This window comes from Euleptes europaea, chromosome 10 (genome assembly GCF_029931775.1).
Source record: "Euleptes europaea isolate rEulEur1 chromosome 10, rEulEur1.hap1, whole genome shotgun sequence".
NCBI classification, from domain to species: domain Eukaryota; kingdom Metazoa; phylum Chordata; class Lepidosauria; order Squamata; family Sphaerodactylidae; genus Euleptes; species Euleptes europaea.
The window spans coordinates 39,646,632-39,666,545 of record NC_079321.1 but is presented as its reverse complement, the minus strand read 5'-3'; the positions used below and the strand labels follow the sequence as shown (position 1 = coordinate 39,666,545).

The window sequence follows — 19,914 nt, the reverse complement described above, 5'->3', positions numbered from 1 at the left end:
ATAGGAGGGTAATGGAGACAACTGAATTGCCTGTTATCAACAATGGGGTGGATCCAACCATCCTCCAGGGAGCCTTCCTCCACTTAAGATCCCCTTAAGTTGGAGAAAGTCTCCTTTGGATGGAAGAATGCTTCAAACTTTGCTGAGTGATGTGGTAGGATACACCCCATTGTCATAATGAATTTCCAGCGACCCTTGCATAATCACATTTTACACACTAAAGCACCTTAGGAGCAGAGAATGGATGTACTTGGCAGGGGTAGGAATGTACTGCATGTACTGGAGGTGTGTATAATGGGTGATCCTGGTACAGTTCTTGCTGTTACAAGCATAAAGTATATCCAGGATTCAGAAAATGTGATGTTCCCCCATAACGGGCAACCTTGTGAGCAGGCAGGGGGACTGTGTAAAACAAGGAGCAATAAATGCATGTTTTGTGCATGAAGGTGATTGCATACAAAGACTGTGAGCTATTGCAAGTGGCTTTATCCTTGGCTACAATCATCAACGTTTCCTTTGGCTAGTTGTTATTCTTAGGGTTTATAACACATATATTACGCAGTAGGGCAACAAAAGCATCTCAAATTCCATTAAAAAATGCAAGTACATAAAACATCTTCCAATTTCAAAACTTATCCTGAGCTGAAGAACAAAAGTTCTGGATGTTGTAAAGTTATACACGCACGCAGCAGTTTTCTAAACCCCTGCTGTAACTTTAGTGAAGCTTTACAAAAGCTGCCTAACTGTCTAAAGCATTGACAGTTTTATTTTTAAAAAAGTTCCACATCGATGCTTTATTTGTTTTTGTATATGAAATTCCCAAACTTTTGCATAAATCCCCGAAATTTGTTTTCATTCGGGTGTAACGGGTGGTACAGGCCAGGGTTGTAAGTAGCCACCTGATTACTCCTGGAATAGTTATTTCTGGAGGCCTTGCTGTTTGTCTCTGAGAGCTGAGCACCGCTTCTGGGTGCGCTACCTCCAGCCTGAGTTCCTCCCGGCTGCTGAGTAGAACTTTCCATGTTACAGAATGGCTCAAAGCGACTGTAAACACGCCTTTCGCTCAAGCGAGGTCTTATTAGCTCATCTTTAGGCTTTGTGCTTGAAGGGTGAGCTGTCGCTGCGTTGGCCCTTGGCGTGCCGACTCTTTGAGAAAGAACACCAGCAGGAGCGTGGCCAGGCGCCCGGACTTTGTTTTTAGACACCTCCCTGGTATCTTGGTACTGAATCTGTTCGGTGTTAAATCTGGGAGTCGAAACGTCGCCTGCGGGTTCTAACAACATGCTTTCCAAGGGCATCACAGCAGGACACCTTTTAAGGTTTTCTTCTGATGGGGGTTTCAGAGATTTTGGAGACTTGGGTGACTTTGGTGACTTGGGGGATTTGGGGAGCTTGGGAGATCGGGGGGATTTTGTTGGGCTCAATGTAACATCCTCTTTACTCCTATGCAAGCTCCCTTGTGAATTGGAGGATGACATTCTCTTTTTTCGTGGAGAGCAATCCGCTTTCAGCTCAGCCACTTTCGGTTTTTGATTCCCTTCGTCTTCTGATGCCAAAGTGTCGGAACTGCTACACATCCTGTAAAAAGCAGGTGCTTTGCTTTTTGACAAGTTTTCTTTCTTGTCTGGAGTGAGGTTCAACAATGACCTCAGCTTCTGTGATCCCTTTTTAAGGAAATTTGGAGAATTCTTGCTCTCTTTCTTTGGCAAGACATCTTTACTGGATTCTTCTTTGCTCACTTCAACTAATGCAGCCACAGAGATGGACTTGGCAGTGGAAGAGCCTTTTGATTCAGTCGTGAGTTTTTTGGCATCATCTGCTAGATGACTGGGTACACTGTGCAAGCTTTTAGACATTTTTAGTGAATCCTCTGGAGGAGGTGTTATGACGGGCACTGGTTTAACTCTATTCCTATTTAGGGTGCTATAGATATAGTTGCTTTCCTCTTTGTTGTCCCCATTATCCAAAGCAGACTTTGATTGGTTAAATATTGGGAAACTTCGTCTTTTCAGTATATATTCATTTCTGTGATTTTTCAGAAATTCCACTGGTCTGTTCGTAAGAGGTGTATTTAAGTAGGCAGGCTGCTCTCTGACAGCAGGAGGAATACAACTAGGCTTTTTATGTTCTGGGACTTGTGGGCTCTGGCTTTTTACTACGTCAACTTCCAGGGGGACATTAGGGCTTGGTTCTGTCTCTGAATCATCAGCCACATCCTGCAGCTTTGGAAGATGATTGGGTGTGCCTTTGGGTGTTTCACTATGCTCCGAACCAATGATAGTTGAATTTGAAGAACTCGCACAGCTACTTACTTCTTTTTGTTCTGGCAACGTAGGCTTGAAAACAAATGAGGAACGCAGGCGAGAATGGGCATAAAGGGCATGAGCTTTGACATTTTCGGCTGCATCGTAGCCCTCGCATCTGTCACCTACCCCTGAACCATTAGAATCTGCTGGAAAATCTGACTGATCATTTAAGTATGATTCGATCCGCCAGTTGCGCAGAAAAGATTTTGTAGTATGTTCAAGCGTTGGCATTTTCTGCTGTAGATGGCGCATGTGACTGTCTGTTCCATTGAAAGACCGCCGAACAATTGAATTTCTTCCTGCGATATTGAGCTTCGGCTGTGGAAATCGATCTGCTAAACTTTGTTGAGGTACATTGTGGTTTGTACGACCTCCATGCGATGAGGATACAATACTGAGACTATCAGAGGGTACTTTCCAAGCATTTGATGAATTATTTGTCCTGTTCATTGCTCTGTTGAGCATCAGATATGGAGTCCTTTCTGGTTTCTCCCCGGCATAACTGTGTCTTTTCCAGTGCTCTTCATTGGACTGTAGTTGTTGGATTCTATTCTGCATATGAAAACCCGGAAGAAATTGTGTTTTATTAAAGAGCTGATTTCTATTACCAAATTTGTCATTGTCGTTTATTCCATATCTTCCTCGGGTTTTCAGAAAACTGGGATCAAAGCTGAGAATCTTGTCTTGTCTCCCCAAAAGATTACGCTGGCTGGAAACTGAAGCTAAGGAGGACTGTGAATGCTGGTATGCATCACTGTCCCAGAGAGCTCGCCGGCTATTAACCCTAACTAATTCTGGATCAAATGAGCTGGGAACAGAAGAACGGGCATAGAGTGTCCTAAACTCCTCATCAAAAGATTCAACAAGTTGTCCTGTGATAATCTGAACCATGCTGAGGTTGGCTTTTTCAAAGGACCACATAAAACTGAAATATAAAGAAAGGACAATTAATAATTAGATAAGAAATAGGCAGACACTTCATTTGTGATGTAATCATAGAGTTATTATATTGGATTACCCATGAGAACCTATCTGAATATCAAGAGAAATCTTTTCTGCTTTGACATGTGCACTGGATTGCTAGACCGTTCAAATCTTTTAGCGGTGACTGAAGGACAGAGAGGCACATTTGTACAGTGGACAACAGCAGCACAAGCCTAGGCAGAGACACACCATTCTAATTCCACTGAAGTCAATGGGTTTAGGAGGATGTAATTCTGTTTAGGATTTTACTATAAATTTATTTTTAATACTTCAAAATAGTTTCATAGATTTAATTTACACTGACTGAGGGCTAATCCTCATAACAAGTGCTAGCTCGGGCATAAAGCCACTTTATACTAGTGGTGTATCATCAGGCATATTGCCACTGGCATCTGCAATAAGATTTAGATATCTTGCAAACATTTAAATTTAATTCCATAGCTAAATGGGAAATATACACTATAGATACAATCGCTTGATAAGAAGCAATACTATCATTGACGTTCAAGAAGTCAATTATAGTATTGGTCCGGGGACGCTGGAGCGAGTCCAAGTTGGCGTCTGAGGGCCATACTGCCGCCGCAGAGCAAGGGGGCCGGCATAAGTGCCCCTACGCTGGCATCCGTGCCAGTTTAGACAGCGCAAGTGGCATCGATGCTGGCTTAGGGGTCATGCCGCCTCCTAAGCCCATTCAGCCCCCAACCTCAGGAATGCACTGTGAGGAATTCATAGAGGCTGAAAGGCCTATAAATAAATGTTAGAAAATAAATTCATGTTGTTTACATAATAATCCAAAAAATATTTGTAATGCATATTTACTAGATATATTTATACATAGATATAATCCAGATATTTAAATATTGTAGTTATCTAGAACCCTCCTAAAGGTAGGGTTTGGCATTTGCAAATATCAAACAATATTTTCCAAAATACATGTTGCTGAGAAATAGCAATGTAGTGATGAAAATACTGAGTGTTTTGCTGAGATGTATCTAATCATTTAACTTGCTTATATATTTTACCAGCAGTTAATGTTTGGAAACACAGTCCTAAACATTATTACATTGGTGGAGACTTTCAATACAATTCATATTGAAGCCCAAAACTGCCATTTTTTACAATCTGATTTTGTGGAGTAAATTAAGATATACTTTGTGTAGGAATCTGAAGGTAAGAAAATATAATATACCTTACCTCCTGTATTTCATCTGAATGTAACAAAAAAGAAGTAAATTAAGAATCACAGATTCATAATATTATTGCAAATATAAACTATATAACACATTATTCCTTTGTAGATTTCTGTATCAAATAATCATAGTTTCAAGAGTAACTGGATGCAGGGATTTGAAATATCATTATTTTAAATATTTTATTCCCTCCAGGATGGTTCCATGGGATGATCCCATATGACCAGTGAATAAGCACACATTTCTACGATTGTGTTGCAACTAGACAGATATATGTGTCCCATATTAGTTCCTTCATGGCAAGTCCAATGTAAACCATTGTGAATTTCCTAAGGAAACAATGGATGATGGTAGATGATGGTGATATTTTATGATATTTTATTGTTAGCCATCTTAGGTATTCTTTTAGAATAGGAAGGTGGTTGTCATGAGCTAAGTGGCTTCAGACCAGGGGACCCCTATGGTTTTACCAGCAGGGGTTGACTTCCTGGGTTCCTCCTTGGTCCACAATTGCTCTTAGGACTTCCTTTAATCAGAGTACAGCAAGTGATCCCCCCCACCCCCCAGTTCCCATACTCAGTCCATTCTCCTCCTTTAGTCCTTCCCTTTATGTCAAAGTCTCTGGGTTGTAGAGCGCTGCACATTGGCTGGGCCTAGGGTTGCCAACCTCCAGGTAATAGCTGGAGGTCCCCTGCTATTACAACTGATCTCCAGCTGATAGAGATCAGTTCACCTGGAGAAAATGGGCGCTTTGGCAACTGGACTCTATGGCATTGAAGTCCCTCCCCTCCCCAAACCCTGTCCTCCTCAGGCTCTGCCCCAAAAACCTCCCGCCGGTGGCAAAGAGGGACCTGGCAACCCTAGCTGGGCCCTTTCCTTCAGCAAATTACCTGGCCTGCCCTTTGCCTGGCTAGCTGGCTAGCTACAGCTTCTTAGATTCCATGCCCTCAGCCTCCCCTGCAGCCTTCCCCACTAGTGAGTGATCTCTTGACGTCATGTAGTCTCTGAGAGCTTGGCCTCCTTCACAGCCGGTCTTCGCAGCCGCCTACTACTTTGCTGGCTCCAGCAGTTCATAGGAGTCTCTGGATGCTTCTTCCTCCTCCAGCCACTCCTCCTTCCTTCCTACTTGCCACAGCTTTCCTCAGTGTCTCTCACTGCCTCCTTTCTTCCCCCCACCCTTTTCAGCCTCATTCTTAAATATATATATATGAATGAAATAGGTAAATATATACGTCGACATATATTTAGACATATATAAATACGTACGTCGACATATATACGTAAATATACACATAGACATATACGTAGAGAGTGGCCATATTTGGTTTAAAATGTAGTTTCATATTCCTGCCTAGTAACCAGTCTTCATACTTTGCACTAGAACCCAAAGAAATTATCTTACTCACACAGAGAGACAAAGGATTATACATTATATAAAACAGTACATATTGCATTTTAGTATTTTGAATTATATTAAAGTTTTGGAAAATATAAACGATAATGATCTGTGGCTATAAATTTGAACTTTAAATTAATTGTAAGGATTACGCATGCATAAGTTCTCACCTGTAAGTGCCATACATGACTTTCTTGCAGTCAACAAGAAGAAATTTTTGTTCCATTTTTCCATGAAACTTTGCCCCTGACTTGGAGAAATAATCTTGCCCTTTTACTGTACGCACTCTCATGTTCTGAAAAAGATAACACATAATATGAAAAAGGTTGAATATAATTAAGATAACAAGTAGGGGCCCGCAAAACTCGTGGGGGGATCCCATCTCTCCCCTCCCATCGCCACTGTCACTGATTCCAGGCCCAGCGAGGCTCCCAGCCTCCGCTGCGGAGCCCACCCTGGCTTCTTTTACCCTCCCTGCCTCCCCCCAATCGCCACTGCTGCTGCCACCCTCAATTCCGGACCCAGTGAGGCTCCCAACCTCTGCTGCGGAGCCTGCTAAGGCTTCCTTTACCCCCTAGCATCCTTCCCCCCAACTGCCACTGCTGCCACCGACCTGGGCCCAGCAAGGCTGCTGGTATCCTCCTGACCTGAATGGTAAGTGCACTGTCTGCACATGAGCAGACAACACTGTTTTTTTAAATTGTGGGGATTTAAACTCCCCAATAATTTTTTTTTAAATTTTCAGATTTTTCTGCAGACCTAAGAACATAAGAAAAGCCCTGCTGGATCAAACCAAGGCCCATCAAGTCCAGCAGTCTGTTCAAACAGTGGCCAACCAGGTGCCTCTAGGAAGCCCCCAAACAAGACGACTGCAGCAGCACCATCCTGCCTGTGTTCCACAGACTAACCTAGGAGGTTAGTCGGCTCTCTATCTACGGATATAAGTATCCACAGGCAGGGGGAACACTTGGGAATTAGTTATATAGATACTTAATAACTTTTTTCCCAACCCTGTCTGATTACTAACTCTAAGACATAATGTGTTCAGCAAGACTTAAACCCAAGTACATGTGCACAAGACTGCAACTTTGGAGGCAATTATTATCACATGTTAAAATTGTTGACACGTACCGAGAAGCCTAATTGTTCTGGTTCAGCCAACATTATCTGCATATATGTGTGGATCAGGCTACATCAATGTGACAGTGAGTGGGGGAGAGAAACATATCCAATGGCTAGGTGGGCACGCACCAATTAACAATCTCTGACCTAACAGCAGGCAAAGAACAGCATCAGGACAAACTTGGCACAACCTATTTCTCTTTCCTGCAACACTAACAAATTAGTGATTAGGCTCTCCAATTGATCTGAACACAGTCTTTCATGCGTACCAGTCTGATAACCATTGACCATGGCATCTTCCTGATCCTGGATCTTTCTGGCATGAGTTTATGGGTCACCAGGCTCCAGTAGTTTAATTCCTACATGGCCGACCAATTCAAAAAGTTGGTGCGGGGGGGGGGGGGGAACTGCTCTGTTCCTTGGCCTTTGAAAGGGTCCCAAAAAGTTCTATTCTGCCTTCCATCTGTTTAACATCTACATTAAACTTTTAAGAGATTTCAGCTAGAGATTTGTCATCAATATGCAATAATACCCAACTGTGAATCAGGGAGATAGTGGAGGTCCTCAATCGTTGTCTGACGTTGGCAGCGGACTTGCTGAAACTCCATCCATGTAAAACTTACAGTGGAATTCTATGTAGAGTTACTCCAGTCTAAACCCATCGAAATCAGTGGTGTAGACTGGTGTAACAGTGCCCAGGATTGCACTGTTAGTTGGCCATAGTTGGTCTGCTGCAATGAGGTCTTCATGGGGTTGGTTTTGAAAGTGTATAGAAGTTTTAACTGGTTTAACATACAGTGGCAAAATTGCTCGGTGGCATAAGACCAAACCTTGCAAATCTGTACTGGCTACCAGTTTGCACAATTCAAAGTGCTGGTTATAACCTATAACAACCCTACACAACAGTTAAAGACTAACAGATTTTTATTCTCACGTAATGCTTTCTGGACTTGAGCCTACTTTGTCAGATGCATGTAGAAGATCCTCTCTAGGCCTTATGACAACCCATAACATATAACTGATTAAGAGGCCTCGGTTCTTGAAAGCTAATATGCTACTAGAAAAACCTGCAGTATTTAAGGTGTCACAAGACTACTGTTTGTTTTAGCCTTATTCTCCATTTTATCTGTTGTCTACTGAATTGCTTTATGGCTGCTATTTTATAGTCTTTAATTCCTTTTGATAGGTTCAGAATGCTGGTTGCTTGTTTTTATTGTATTTTATTTTATTGTTCTAATGAAATTGCTGCAAAGCTATTTTGTATGTGTTTTACAAAGAAAGCATGGGACAGATAAAGAGATGTAAGAGTACTGTTTACAATTTGGTACAAAGTATGAATGGCCTGAGCTAGCTGGATCTTGTTAGATCTCAAAAGCTAAGCGGGGTTAGCCCTGGTTAGTACTTGGTGGGAGACCACCAAGGAATAACAGGGCTGTTATGCAGAGGAAGGCAATGGCAAACCGGCTCTGTAAGTCTCTTGCCTTGAAAACCCTACTGGGTTGCCATAAGTTGGCTGCAATTTTACGGCACTTCACACACACACACACAACTGAAATTACCTGTATGGTTAGCGTAATCAGAAAAGGATGTTTATAACCTACTAAAGAAGCAGGAACAACTCGATTAAGGGCAATTGTGTCACATCAATGCAATTATACCACAGAATCCAATTAATTTGCACACATGGAGATGCATCTTAGATATCCAGCCTTAAAGCATCAACATAAAACTAGCCTTCTTGCAATATCTTTATGGCAACTTGAAAGTGGAATCCCAGATTTTTTTCCCATTTAATAACGATCCCATCTTTTTTGGAATTCAAAAGAAAACTACAGTTGCTGTTTTAAACCAAAGGGACAGAATCTAGTAACTAAAGTGCTGTATGTCTAATTTGATCTATTATATTAAATAAAATCCACTTAGGCAGAAGAAACAGTCCTGCTCTCCTGAGCTCTGTCTTTGCCAGTCTTTTCCATTCGGGTAAAAGGACACAGCAATCTGCGCCACAGTGCTGATGGCCAGTGGGAAATCTCAAGGCGCAATGGCCTTCTTGCAGTAGGCATGCCCATGACAGCTCATCCCCTGGTTAGAAATCCCAGTGAGATGGCCATGTGAGGCTGTTGCAACACAAACAGAACCTTTATTACTTCTTGTGAGGGTTCCTTCTGCTCTGAAGTAGGGCATCTTGGAAATATTGGTTGATTTCCATTGCATGCTCGGGGAGGCAGGACCAATTTTTACTTCCTGTCTCCTGGGCGGGAATTGCCCTTCTAGTCCAGTTTCAAACTTGTCAAGCTAACTAGAACAGTGAACAAGAAACACAGAGAAGGCAAAACAGCAATGTGTGCAAAATGCACAATCTAAAACATTATAGAAGTTTGTTACAAAATGTAACACAACATTAAGAAAAAACAGTAAGAGATGGAAGGATTGGGGATGTGACGCTATTCCTTTCTCTTCATTTCTTTCGATTTTGTGTTCCAATTTGAGTCCTACTTTCCTTCCCTTGTTCTCTCTCTCTCTCTTTCGTAGCTGTCAGCATCTTTTCCTTCTTCAGGCGGGCGAGATGCCCTTCTTACCTCAGAGCAGAAGGAACCCTCACAGTAAATAATCAAGGTTCCATTCTTGCTCTGATGGAAGGGGATCTTGGAAACATTGGGATCTCCAAGAGCTACATTCAGACTGGGTGGGATTGGTCTTTCTCCACTATGTGCTGCAGAACTCTATGCCCAAAGTCTGCATCAGCCAAAGTGAAGGTGTTTATCCAGTAATGCTTAATTAAAATTGAAATGGACGACCAGGTGGCCGCTCTGCATATATCCTCAACGGATGCTTGTTTATCAAATGCTGCAGAAGTAGCTGCACTATGAACAGAATGAGCTGTCCTTCTGAAACCAGCATGTTATTGGACTTATATGCTTGGGCTATGCACCGACATATTGTGTAACTAATAGTAGCCCTTGACATTTTCTTCCCTTTGTCTGGAGCTGACAAGGAGATAAATAAAGAATCTGACTTCCTGATCTCCTCTGTACGTCTGATGTAAACTCGAAGAGCTCTATGCAGGACCAAGGTATGCCACTCCCTTTCCTTATCACGCTTTGGTTGAGGGCAAAATGAAGGAAGACGAAGTTCCTGTTGGCGATGAAAGATTGAATTTACCTTGGGAATGAAGGTCAGGTCAGGTCCGAGGACTACCTTGTCCTTATGGAAAATACAGAGACCCTTCCTTGAAGAACGGTCTCCTAGCTCCAATGCCCTGCGAGCAGACATGACAGCTGTCAGGAAAAGAGTTTTCATGCATAGGAATATTAATGGAATCTCCCTCAGTAGTTTGAAGGGAGGTTTGGTGAGTGCAGTTAAGACAAACGTGCAAGTCCCAAGTCGGAAATCGATGAATCACTGGAGGTTTAGATTGCACCACACCTTTTAGAAATATCTGACACGAGGATGACTGGATAATGCATGTCCGTCCAAATAGGAAACGATGGTAGCAATGGCTGCCACTTGTCTACATAAGGCAGAGGCCCACAGTCGTACACCGTCTGGTAGAAATTCCAGCATCTTTGCAACCCCTGGAGACAAGAAGGTTCACGTGTTTTCCTCTGCACCACCACACAAAGGCTTTCCAAGATGAGCATGATGAAGGGCTTTCTCGATTCTAAGATGGTATCGACCACTTCCAAGTTATAGCCCAATTCTAGGAACTGCTGCCTTTCAATTGTCAGATGGTCAATTTCAGCCACTCTGGGTCCGGGTGCAGCAAGGGTCCTTGATGGAGAAGATCCCTTGTCACTGGTATATGCCACAGCTCCTGGATTGACAGGTCCATCATCATGGAGAACCAAGGTCTGTAAGGCCGTTCTTCTTGAGGACTGTGAAAAAGACTGTGTAGATAGCCAGGTTGCAATCCTGAAGTGGAACGGGTTTGATGGCCTTATGTGGATGAGATGTTTGATAGCAGCCAAGGTTCTTAAATGTTTCTCTGGTCTTGGGAAATTGGGAAATTGGATGAAGCAATCTGGACTTGGGAAATTGGATGAAGCAATCTGGGGGAAGATGCTTGAACTCTATGAGGTAATTCGAGGTTATGATTTGTTGAACCCAGGTATCTGGATGAGATATAGTCCACTATGTTATGAGGTACTGAAGCCTCCCCCCTGCATGTGACGGCCTGGTGTCACTGTTTTCCTGATTTGGAGAATCTCTCTCCCTTGTCAGAATGGAATTGTTGAGACAGGGATGGTCTGCCAGATCTTTCTCCTCTGCAAAAGGAGCCTCTGCCAGTCCACAAATTCCTTCTTGGTTAGCCTTCTTTGTGTCCGGTAAGTCCCCCCCCCCCCCCCCGCATACCACATCCAATCTTATTGTATCTCTATTTTTCTGATATGCTGTTAGCTAAATTAAAACATAAAGTTCTTTAACTTTAACCAGCCATTCCTCTATCTTTGGAGTTGTTTTTTGTTTCCAGTGACTGGCAAAGGTTGTTCAAGCCACAGTTATCATATGTAACACCATACAACGTTGATCTTTAGCTAGATTAGGTACCAGATTTAACAAGAATATCTCGGGTTTACATGGAATATCAACCTCCATTCCAACCGTTAGACTTTTCTCTATTTCAGACCAAAATGATATAGCTCTCTCACATTTCCACTACATGTGTATAAAATCTGCTTGTTTTCTATCACAGTACCAACAGTTGTCATTTTCTGATTTATGGATTTTACTTTGTCTAAGTGGGGTTATTTACCACATATATACCATCGTTATTAGATTTTCTCTCATTTGCATACTGACTGTAAAATTTAATCCCTTTGTGAAAATGTGTTCCCATTCTTGGTCACTTAACGCTCTGTCTAAATAAGTGTTCCATTTATCCCGATATACCGTTGTTTGATTTAATTTATCTTTAAGTACAATTGTATATATTTTTGAAGTTGGAGATTTGTCTTGTAACATCAGCTTCTCAAACTCTGATTTATCTCTAATTTCAGATATGTCATTTTCTTTCAGGTTATTCCAGTTTTTTTATTTGTAAATATTCTAAAAATGTAATATTAATTTCTTTTTTATCCATAATTTTACATAAAGGTTCTAAAGTATTATTTCTAATCCACTAATTACATTCATTCTGTTTATCTATCTTTATTCTATGTGGTAATTGGAATTCTGGGTTCTCAGCTAAGATATTCCATAAAAAGGAAGACATTGGGGAAATATCTGGAGCTAGTTTCTCTCTTAGCGCATCCCACTGCTTTAGAATGGTATTAATGCAATTATTATCTTTGTTGTAGAAATTTTTCCTATACGTTTTTTTTAACCCAAAGCCATCTATTTAGCGGGAATTTAACAAAGTCCTGCTCAATTATTATATATGGTTCCTTTTCATCATTTACTACCCATGATTTTAACCACTTTATCCTAGCCACCTGATAATACGTTAATAAATTTGGCATACCTATCCCTCCTTTGCTTTTAATCTCATAGAGGTTATTGTTTCTAAATCTATTCTTTTTATTTTGCCAGATGAATCTATTACAAATTTTTTGCCATTCTTCAATCATTTTTTTCGGTATGTCTACAAATAAGTTATTAAAAATAAAATTCAATTTTGGCAAGATTATCATTTTAATTAGGTTGACTTGGCCTAAGAGAGAATAATTCAAAGGGAGCCATTTCTGAAAACAATCCTTCAGTTCTTTCGCTATTTTTCCGCAGTTTACATTTAAACATTTAGTTCTATCTTTACTTAACCATATTCCTAAATATTTAACATTATCAGCTTCTCTTAGATCTGCTGCCCATAATTGTTTCTCCTTTTTGTTATCGATATTTTAAAAAGAGCTTCGGATTTATTTGCATTTAAATTGTATCCAGATATATTACTAAATTCTGCGATCACTTTTCTAACCTCTAATCCAGATTTATCTGCTTCAGTTAGGAAGAGCGCTATATCATCCGCATATAGGCTTAATTTAAATTCCTCGTCTTTAATCTTTATACCTTTGATTTTATTATTATCTCTTATTGAGATTGCCAGGGGTTCTAGAGAGAGAGCATATAGGAGAGCTGACAAAGGGCAGCCTTGCCTAACGCCCCGCATGATATCAAAACTTTCTGTTCTTTCACCATTAATTCTTATTTTAGCTTGACACTTGTTATATAGAATATTAATGCATTTCTGGAATTTCCCCCCAAAACCAAAGCTAGCTATTGTTTCCTTCAAATAACAGTGTTCAACCCTATCGAACGCTTTTTCAGCATCTAAGAATAAGAGAACTGCTTTTCCCATTGATTTTCTTATATAATCTTGTAAGTTAATTTTTTCCCTAATATTAGATGTTAACAGTCTCTTAGGGATGAAACCTGTTTGATCAGCATTAATGTATTTATTAATTATTTGTTTTAGCCGGTTTGTTAAGATTGAAGTTAAGATTATATAATCAATATTTAGGAGACCGACTGGTCTATAGGAACTAGTTAAGGTTGGATCCTTTTCTGTCTTGGGAATAACTGTAATGTTACTTTCTGCCCATGTATTTGGCAGCTTTCCATTTTGAAAGATATCATTTATTGCTTTGAGTAATGGAATTTTGATTGTGTGGCTTAACGTTTTATAAAATTCAGCTATATTGCCATCCGGGCCCGGGGCCTTATCAATTTTCAAATTTTGGATGGCCATTTCTAGTTCTTGTATATTAATATCTTTTTCCATAAAATCTTTATCATCTGAATTTAACTTGGATATGTTAGTATTTTGTAGAAAGCTTTAATGTTATCTTCATCTACAGGCCCGGCCTTATAAAGTTCTTGGTAATATTCTCTAAAAGACTTCTTAATTTCATTGGTGTCATTAGTAATTTCTCTCTCTTTTGTTTTGATACCAGTGATGATGTTTTTACTTCTTACTTTTTTAACTTTCTGGGCTAATAATTTCCCTACTTTGTTTCCTTTTTCAAAATATCTTTGTTTAGTAAAAAAAAGATTCTTATGTATGGAAATTGCATCAATTATTTCTAAGTTTTCTTTTTCTGACTTCAACTCCTTTTTTTTTGGACGGGTTAAGTTTGACTAGTTTTTCCAATTCTGCAATATTTTTTAAACATATGTTCCTATCCTTATCTCTGTTCCTTTTTAGGAGCAATGACTCCTTCGGAGCAATTCCTCTAAAAAAGGCTTTCTATATTTATAAGGCTTTATATACACCATTATATCTGAGCTGGTAGAGTTGTTCACATTGAAAAAGGATTCAAGTTCCTTCTCTAATTTCTCTTTACTTTTGGCATTATTTAATAGTTCGTTGTTGAGAACCCAGGTTTTACTCCTTTTTTCCTTTATACTTAACCATAAAAATATGGGGGTATGGTCAGCGTATAAAAAAGTAACCTATTTCTGTTTCACATCCCATATTTACCAGAGGTTTTGAAATTAAGAACATATCAATTCTAGATGAGCTGCTGAGTAAAAGGAATATTCTGTTTCTGAATTGTGCTTAAGTCTCCAAATGTCAACTAATTGGAAATTACTAATGGTCTTTTTCATCATATACGTTAATGCAGTACTCTTGTTCTTATAACTCTCTATCTTCTTTTCACTTCCATCAGCTTTCAAGTCCATAACAGCGTTGAAGTCTCCTCCTAAGATAAGGTCTCCTTCCGCTTCCTTTACGAGGGTGTTGTGTAATTTATTGAAAAATTGTTTTTTCTGATGGTTAGGGGCATATATATTTCCTATTGTTACTTTCTTCCCCGATAGTTCCCCTAGCAATAAAAACCTCCCCTCATCATCCACTACCTGTCTTTTAACTGTAAATATTGGGGAATTTACATATATAGCTACCCCTTTTGTTTTAGCATTACTAGGTGCAAAATATAACTTCCCCAAATTCTGTTTCACCATTAAATGTTGTTGCTTTTCTAATATGTGGGTTTCTTGTAAAAGAATAATATTTGCTTTTTCCTTGCTTAACTTATAAAATATTTTCCTTCTTTTACATGGTTCATTAAGTCCAATAATATTTAAGGAGATAAACAAGTATTACTTGGCAGCCTTTGCATAAAAGATAGGTCACAAGTGTTGATTTGGGGGGACAATTCTATGATGTTGTTGCAATCAAAACTAACACACGGGTTAGAGGAGTTACGTTGTACAGTAATTTTTGGAGATATTGGAATTTTTGAGATTTTATCTGTTAAGTCCATTTGTTTATCTTCCAATTGGTCTTGCCACTCCTTTCCCCCCTTCTTTTCTCTGGTACACATGAACACATGAAGCTGCCTTATACTGAATCAGATTCTTGTTCCATCAAAGTCAGTATTGTCTACTCAGACCGGCAGCGGCTCTCCAGGGTCTCAGGCAGAGGTCTTTCACATCATCTACCTGCCTAGTCTCTTTAACTGGAGATGCCTGAAATCTTCTGCATGCCAAGCAGATGCTCTACCACTGAGCCATGGCCCCTCTCCCCAGTACAGTATGAGACGTGCTAAATTGGACAAACAGCCATTAAAATAAGCCTCTGAATTGTGACAGATCAGACCATGCTTCTATTGAAGTATTAAGATATAATAGGATTTCTGGAGAATGTGAATTCTTTAGGTCACTGGCAAATTATACCTTGGATCTTGTTGAAAGGATCTGAACATGCAAGGGTGGAGAGGGGATTCTCCCCCTTTCATGGCAGGCCTTCAGCTCTCCCCTGTCTTCCAGGAGCAGCATTTCAGAGGGCAGCTTTGGCAGAGGGGAAGTGGGGGAGTTGTACTTCTGGGTGCAGAATTTAGACATGATTCAATCCTATGTCTCTTTCATACGGCCACTTTTTATTCACAGTGGCACATTCCACTCAATAGAAAAAAAATCAGAAAAAAACAAATAAAAGATGAAATACTATGCCATCAAAACCTGCCTACATTGAAAATTTAAAATATGTAGTTTTTGAAATGACAAAATCTTAGATGTACCAAGAGTTTAAAATACTGAAATATTTTCAGAGAGGTAACATCTGGATTACTCGCAGGAAGCAATGTTCTAGAGAAAAAGAGATTAACACTTTCCATTATATTAAATAATTACAGAAACTTACTTTGCAAATAAGTCCCCAAACGTTACTAGCCTACAAATATTTTTACTAATATACCTATCTACACGAAATTGAATAATTTATCTTGAGAAGTCTGTCCTGTATCAATGGGTCAAAGGAGGTAAGTACGATTTAAAAACCCACAAAATAAAATTAGATTACAATTCCGGTAAATGTCTCCATTCTCTCCCCATTTAGCCTTAAAGAAGAACCAACTTTACTAGAGTTTCAATGCCAAGTCACTCTTATGTTATTTTCAATGCCAAGTCAATCTTATGTGTTATTTTCGAGACCTAACAGGCCAGTGAGAGGGAAGGCGCCATCTCGTCAGATCTAGGAAGCTAAGCAGGGTCAGTGCTTGGGAAAGGAGATTACCAAGGAACAGTCTGCAGAGCCAGGCAATGGCAAATCACCTCTGCTTCTTACTTGCCTTGAAAGCCCCTTGCTGGGGTCGCCATAAGTCAGCTTCGACTAAACAGCACTTCACACACTCAACAGGCCAGTGGCTATTCAAAAGCCTGGCAGAAACTTTTCTTAGCCTCCACTGATAGATATTGATTCTCCCTTGTTGTTCTACAATTAAAATCTCCATAAATTAATTTGGAACATATGAGTGAAAAATATTTACTTCTCTTGCAGACTAATTTACTTACCCTGAGCCTTTGTACTTGACAGCCCTGTTTCTCTGTCATCTTAAAAAAGTGGCTGAAGTTAGATTCATCCAGCAAAAGATATACGGAGATCCCTCTAGTAGAAGCTTCCACAATTTCTTTGAAAATATCCACATCTGTAAATGTATCCATAACTATAGCAACAACCTGCATAAAAAAGGAATTAAAAAGAATGGCTGATGATGGCAATTATAAAATGATATAGAATTTGAAATGTATACAGCACTTAATGTTGATAATTTGTTTCTCCAACAAACCATGTTGGACTTCTCCATGTATACAACATTTCCTTTCTTCCTCTGAAATCATAAGATTTAACTATCCATCATAAGTTTTGCTTAATATTATTAACAACATTTATATCCCGCCTTATATCCCGAGGCTTAATAATTGAGTTCTAATTAACCAATGGATGTCCTGCAAAATATAATACATAGATGCTGCTCAAGAATTTTCTTTAGACAGCTAACAGAGTAGCTAGACTCTAGAGAAAAATAATTTTATGAAGATAGATGATTTATGCACAAAAAAAGAGTCAAAGGACACAATATCTCAAGATCTGAGATCTACTGAGCATGACACTGACTGAACAGCAAGCAAGCAACAGGGTACCATGTGACATCAGAGTTACATGTCAGGAAGAGTGGGAGTGAGAGATATGACCTCACAGGGGTCAGGGCCCGGACAAGCCAAGCACTAGGAGGTGTTTGGTAGTGAGGAGGAAGCCAAGAGTCAGATCCATGGTGGAATATTCACCGACCATTAAGTAACCTCTCTTCAGAATCCTTTGTTTGTATGCAGAGGCAGAGTTGTGGCCTATTCCAAAGGCGAACAATGTAAACGTTTATGTGGACCACTTAATATGTGTCCATGATAATTACATAATCCCAGTCTACCAATCAAGCAGCAGGAGCATATGGATCAATAATGAAACTCTGCTCTCAGAACTTAAACAGTGTGCCAATTGCCTTTCAAAAATGTTTAAGAGTTTGGGTGGAACTGGTGGAAGCACAATCTCACCCAATGCTACTTCCAACTTCATCTTGATTTGCTTGGTATAGGAAAGCCCCTTGACTGTGGGAGCAGCAAAGGCCTGGCCAATGAGGGACAAAGGGAAACAGGATGCATACATTCCCCTTGCCCTGCCACATAAGGACCAGGGAAACGGCCCTACTTGATGTACAGTCTGTTCAGCCCACAGACAATGTGTACAGCCTCCATTTTTACCATACTGATAGAGCTGTCTATCACTGGGAATTTCCAAAACCATTCCCCCTCAGCCTCTGGCACTGGCTCAACCTGCCTGTCAGGATCAGGCGTCTGTCCCTAGCATCCCATAAGCAAACTCATCCAGACAGGTAGATCTGAAGCAGTAAGACTTTATTAGGAGCCAAAAGACAGATTAAAGAACTGACTACCCTCAGGTAGGTAAGGCTGGTAATGTCTGAACACAGGCAAGTTACATGCTTAAGACACTACGGACTGAAAAGGTAAACATTGCTAGGCAACCCCGAGATAAGCAGTTCCCAGGAAGACAGACTAAAAATTACCGCAGCTGCAGAAAACAGGATAAGTGAAACTGTACACAGACATTCACAGGCATGAGAACCGAGGACTTGGCGTGTAGCCAGAAACTGGCCTAACTCATGTCAACAGCCTTTACTCCAGCTGAAAGGCAAAGGCTTGACACTGCCTCTTGAATTACCAGGCCATGTTCATTCAGGTAAACTCCCCACCCTTTGTATCCAGGAAAGAGACTTAAATTTTGGCACTGGATACAATTGCAATTGCTTCAGAAAACATATTCTTACAAACCAAGACACAAGCAAAGAAACGTATAAAAGATTAAAAATAATAAAGAGATTAGATATTAAAAGACTACAACATTATGAAATTATTTGTAAAGGAACAAAACAGTGAGTGGTGCATCAAACACACTTGTTAGCTCCCACAGTGTGAAACTGCGTAAAACTGCATGGTTGCCTAGCCACTGAGAGCGTTCAGTTCTTAAAGCCGTAGATTCTGCTTCTTTTATATTAGTGTTTTTTAACCCCCTCCAAGTGTATTTTTGTTTTTGGGTTCAGATTTTTCTGCAAACCTGTCTTTTATTGGGTTATTAGAATGATCTATCTTGTTTGTTCATGGCTGCAGTCTCCAGATTAAATATACACAGAAATAGCCGCTCTTAGAATTAGATGTATTGATGATAGTGGTTGGTTACAGAAAATGATAACTTAATAGGGTAGCCAGGTCCCCCATCTCCATCAGCGGGAGGTTTTAGGGGATGGGGCTGGGGTGATTGCGCATGTGCGCAACGCGGTTACGTCACTTCTGGGTTTACTTTGAGGGAGGGGGTTGAGTGCTAAAGCGGCCGCAATGATGCAGTGTTTCCAGGGGCAAAGTGACGTAATAGTGTTAAACGCACTTTCCTGGAAGCGATGCAATAGTGTTACGCGCGCGATACCCACTCTGGAGCAGCCGAGTGGATTGGCGGGCAATTGCTCACCAACCCTATAAATTAAAAATCTGAGTCAACAAAATTGCTAAGCTTTTCCAACATTGAAAAATATAAGCAATTTTGTGAGATACAGTAAAAAATAGTTTTAGTTATAAAGTGGATAAAAAAAACACAATGGAATAAATATGACAAGAGTAAAAAAATAAAACAGCAAAAAAAAAAAAAAACCACACACCAGAGAAATGGTATCACCAGTCACATTTTGATAGGGAGATGAAACAGTAATTAAATATTTTTCAGGGTTCATCAGCGTGAAATATGAATACAAAGTCTCTCTCTTGTTCACAGCTTTGATAACCCACATGTGCCCTGTCAAATGAATAATAGAACAATTTACAGTAGATCTACAGAGTCACCCCTTGGCAAATGGCACTTTAGCGTCTTTCCACTTCAAGGGAACGATGGCTTGAATCCATCAGCTGTTCTCCACTTTCAGAAGGACACTTCCACTGGCAGAGGGGAGGCAATTTCTGCCAACTCTCCCCTCCTACTGCAGACCACCACATTGTATCCAGTGCTGTTCATGGGAATCACCTGAAAGCGGTGTTTAGAAGGCATGGAAAGCTACAGTGGAAGGAGGAGGTAGAAAAGTCCCATTATATTAACTGTTCTCGGCAACTTGATGGAAATAAACCAGTAAATCAGAAA

General features: G+C 40.2%; 1 protein-coding gene across 1 annotated transcript in view; it reads right to left on the bottom strand.

Annotated features, from left to right (window-relative positions):
* Nucleotides 1-787: 787 nt before the first annotated feature.
* The window catches only part of FAM83B (family with sequence similarity 83 member B), a 42,396-nt gene continuing 23,269 nt past the window's right edge, over nt 788-19,914 (bottom strand). The window contains exons 2-4 of the mRNA XM_056856411.1: nt 16,731-16,895; nt 6,047-6,171; nt 788-3,231 (exon numbers count right to left, since the gene is read on the bottom strand). Of these exons, the coding sequence (XP_056712389.1) occupies nt 795-3,231; nt 6,047-6,171; nt 16,731-16,895 (2,727 nt within the window). The 3' untranslated portion in view covers nt 788-794. The remainder of the gene's footprint in view (nt 3,232-6,046; nt 6,172-16,730; nt 16,896-19,914) is intronic.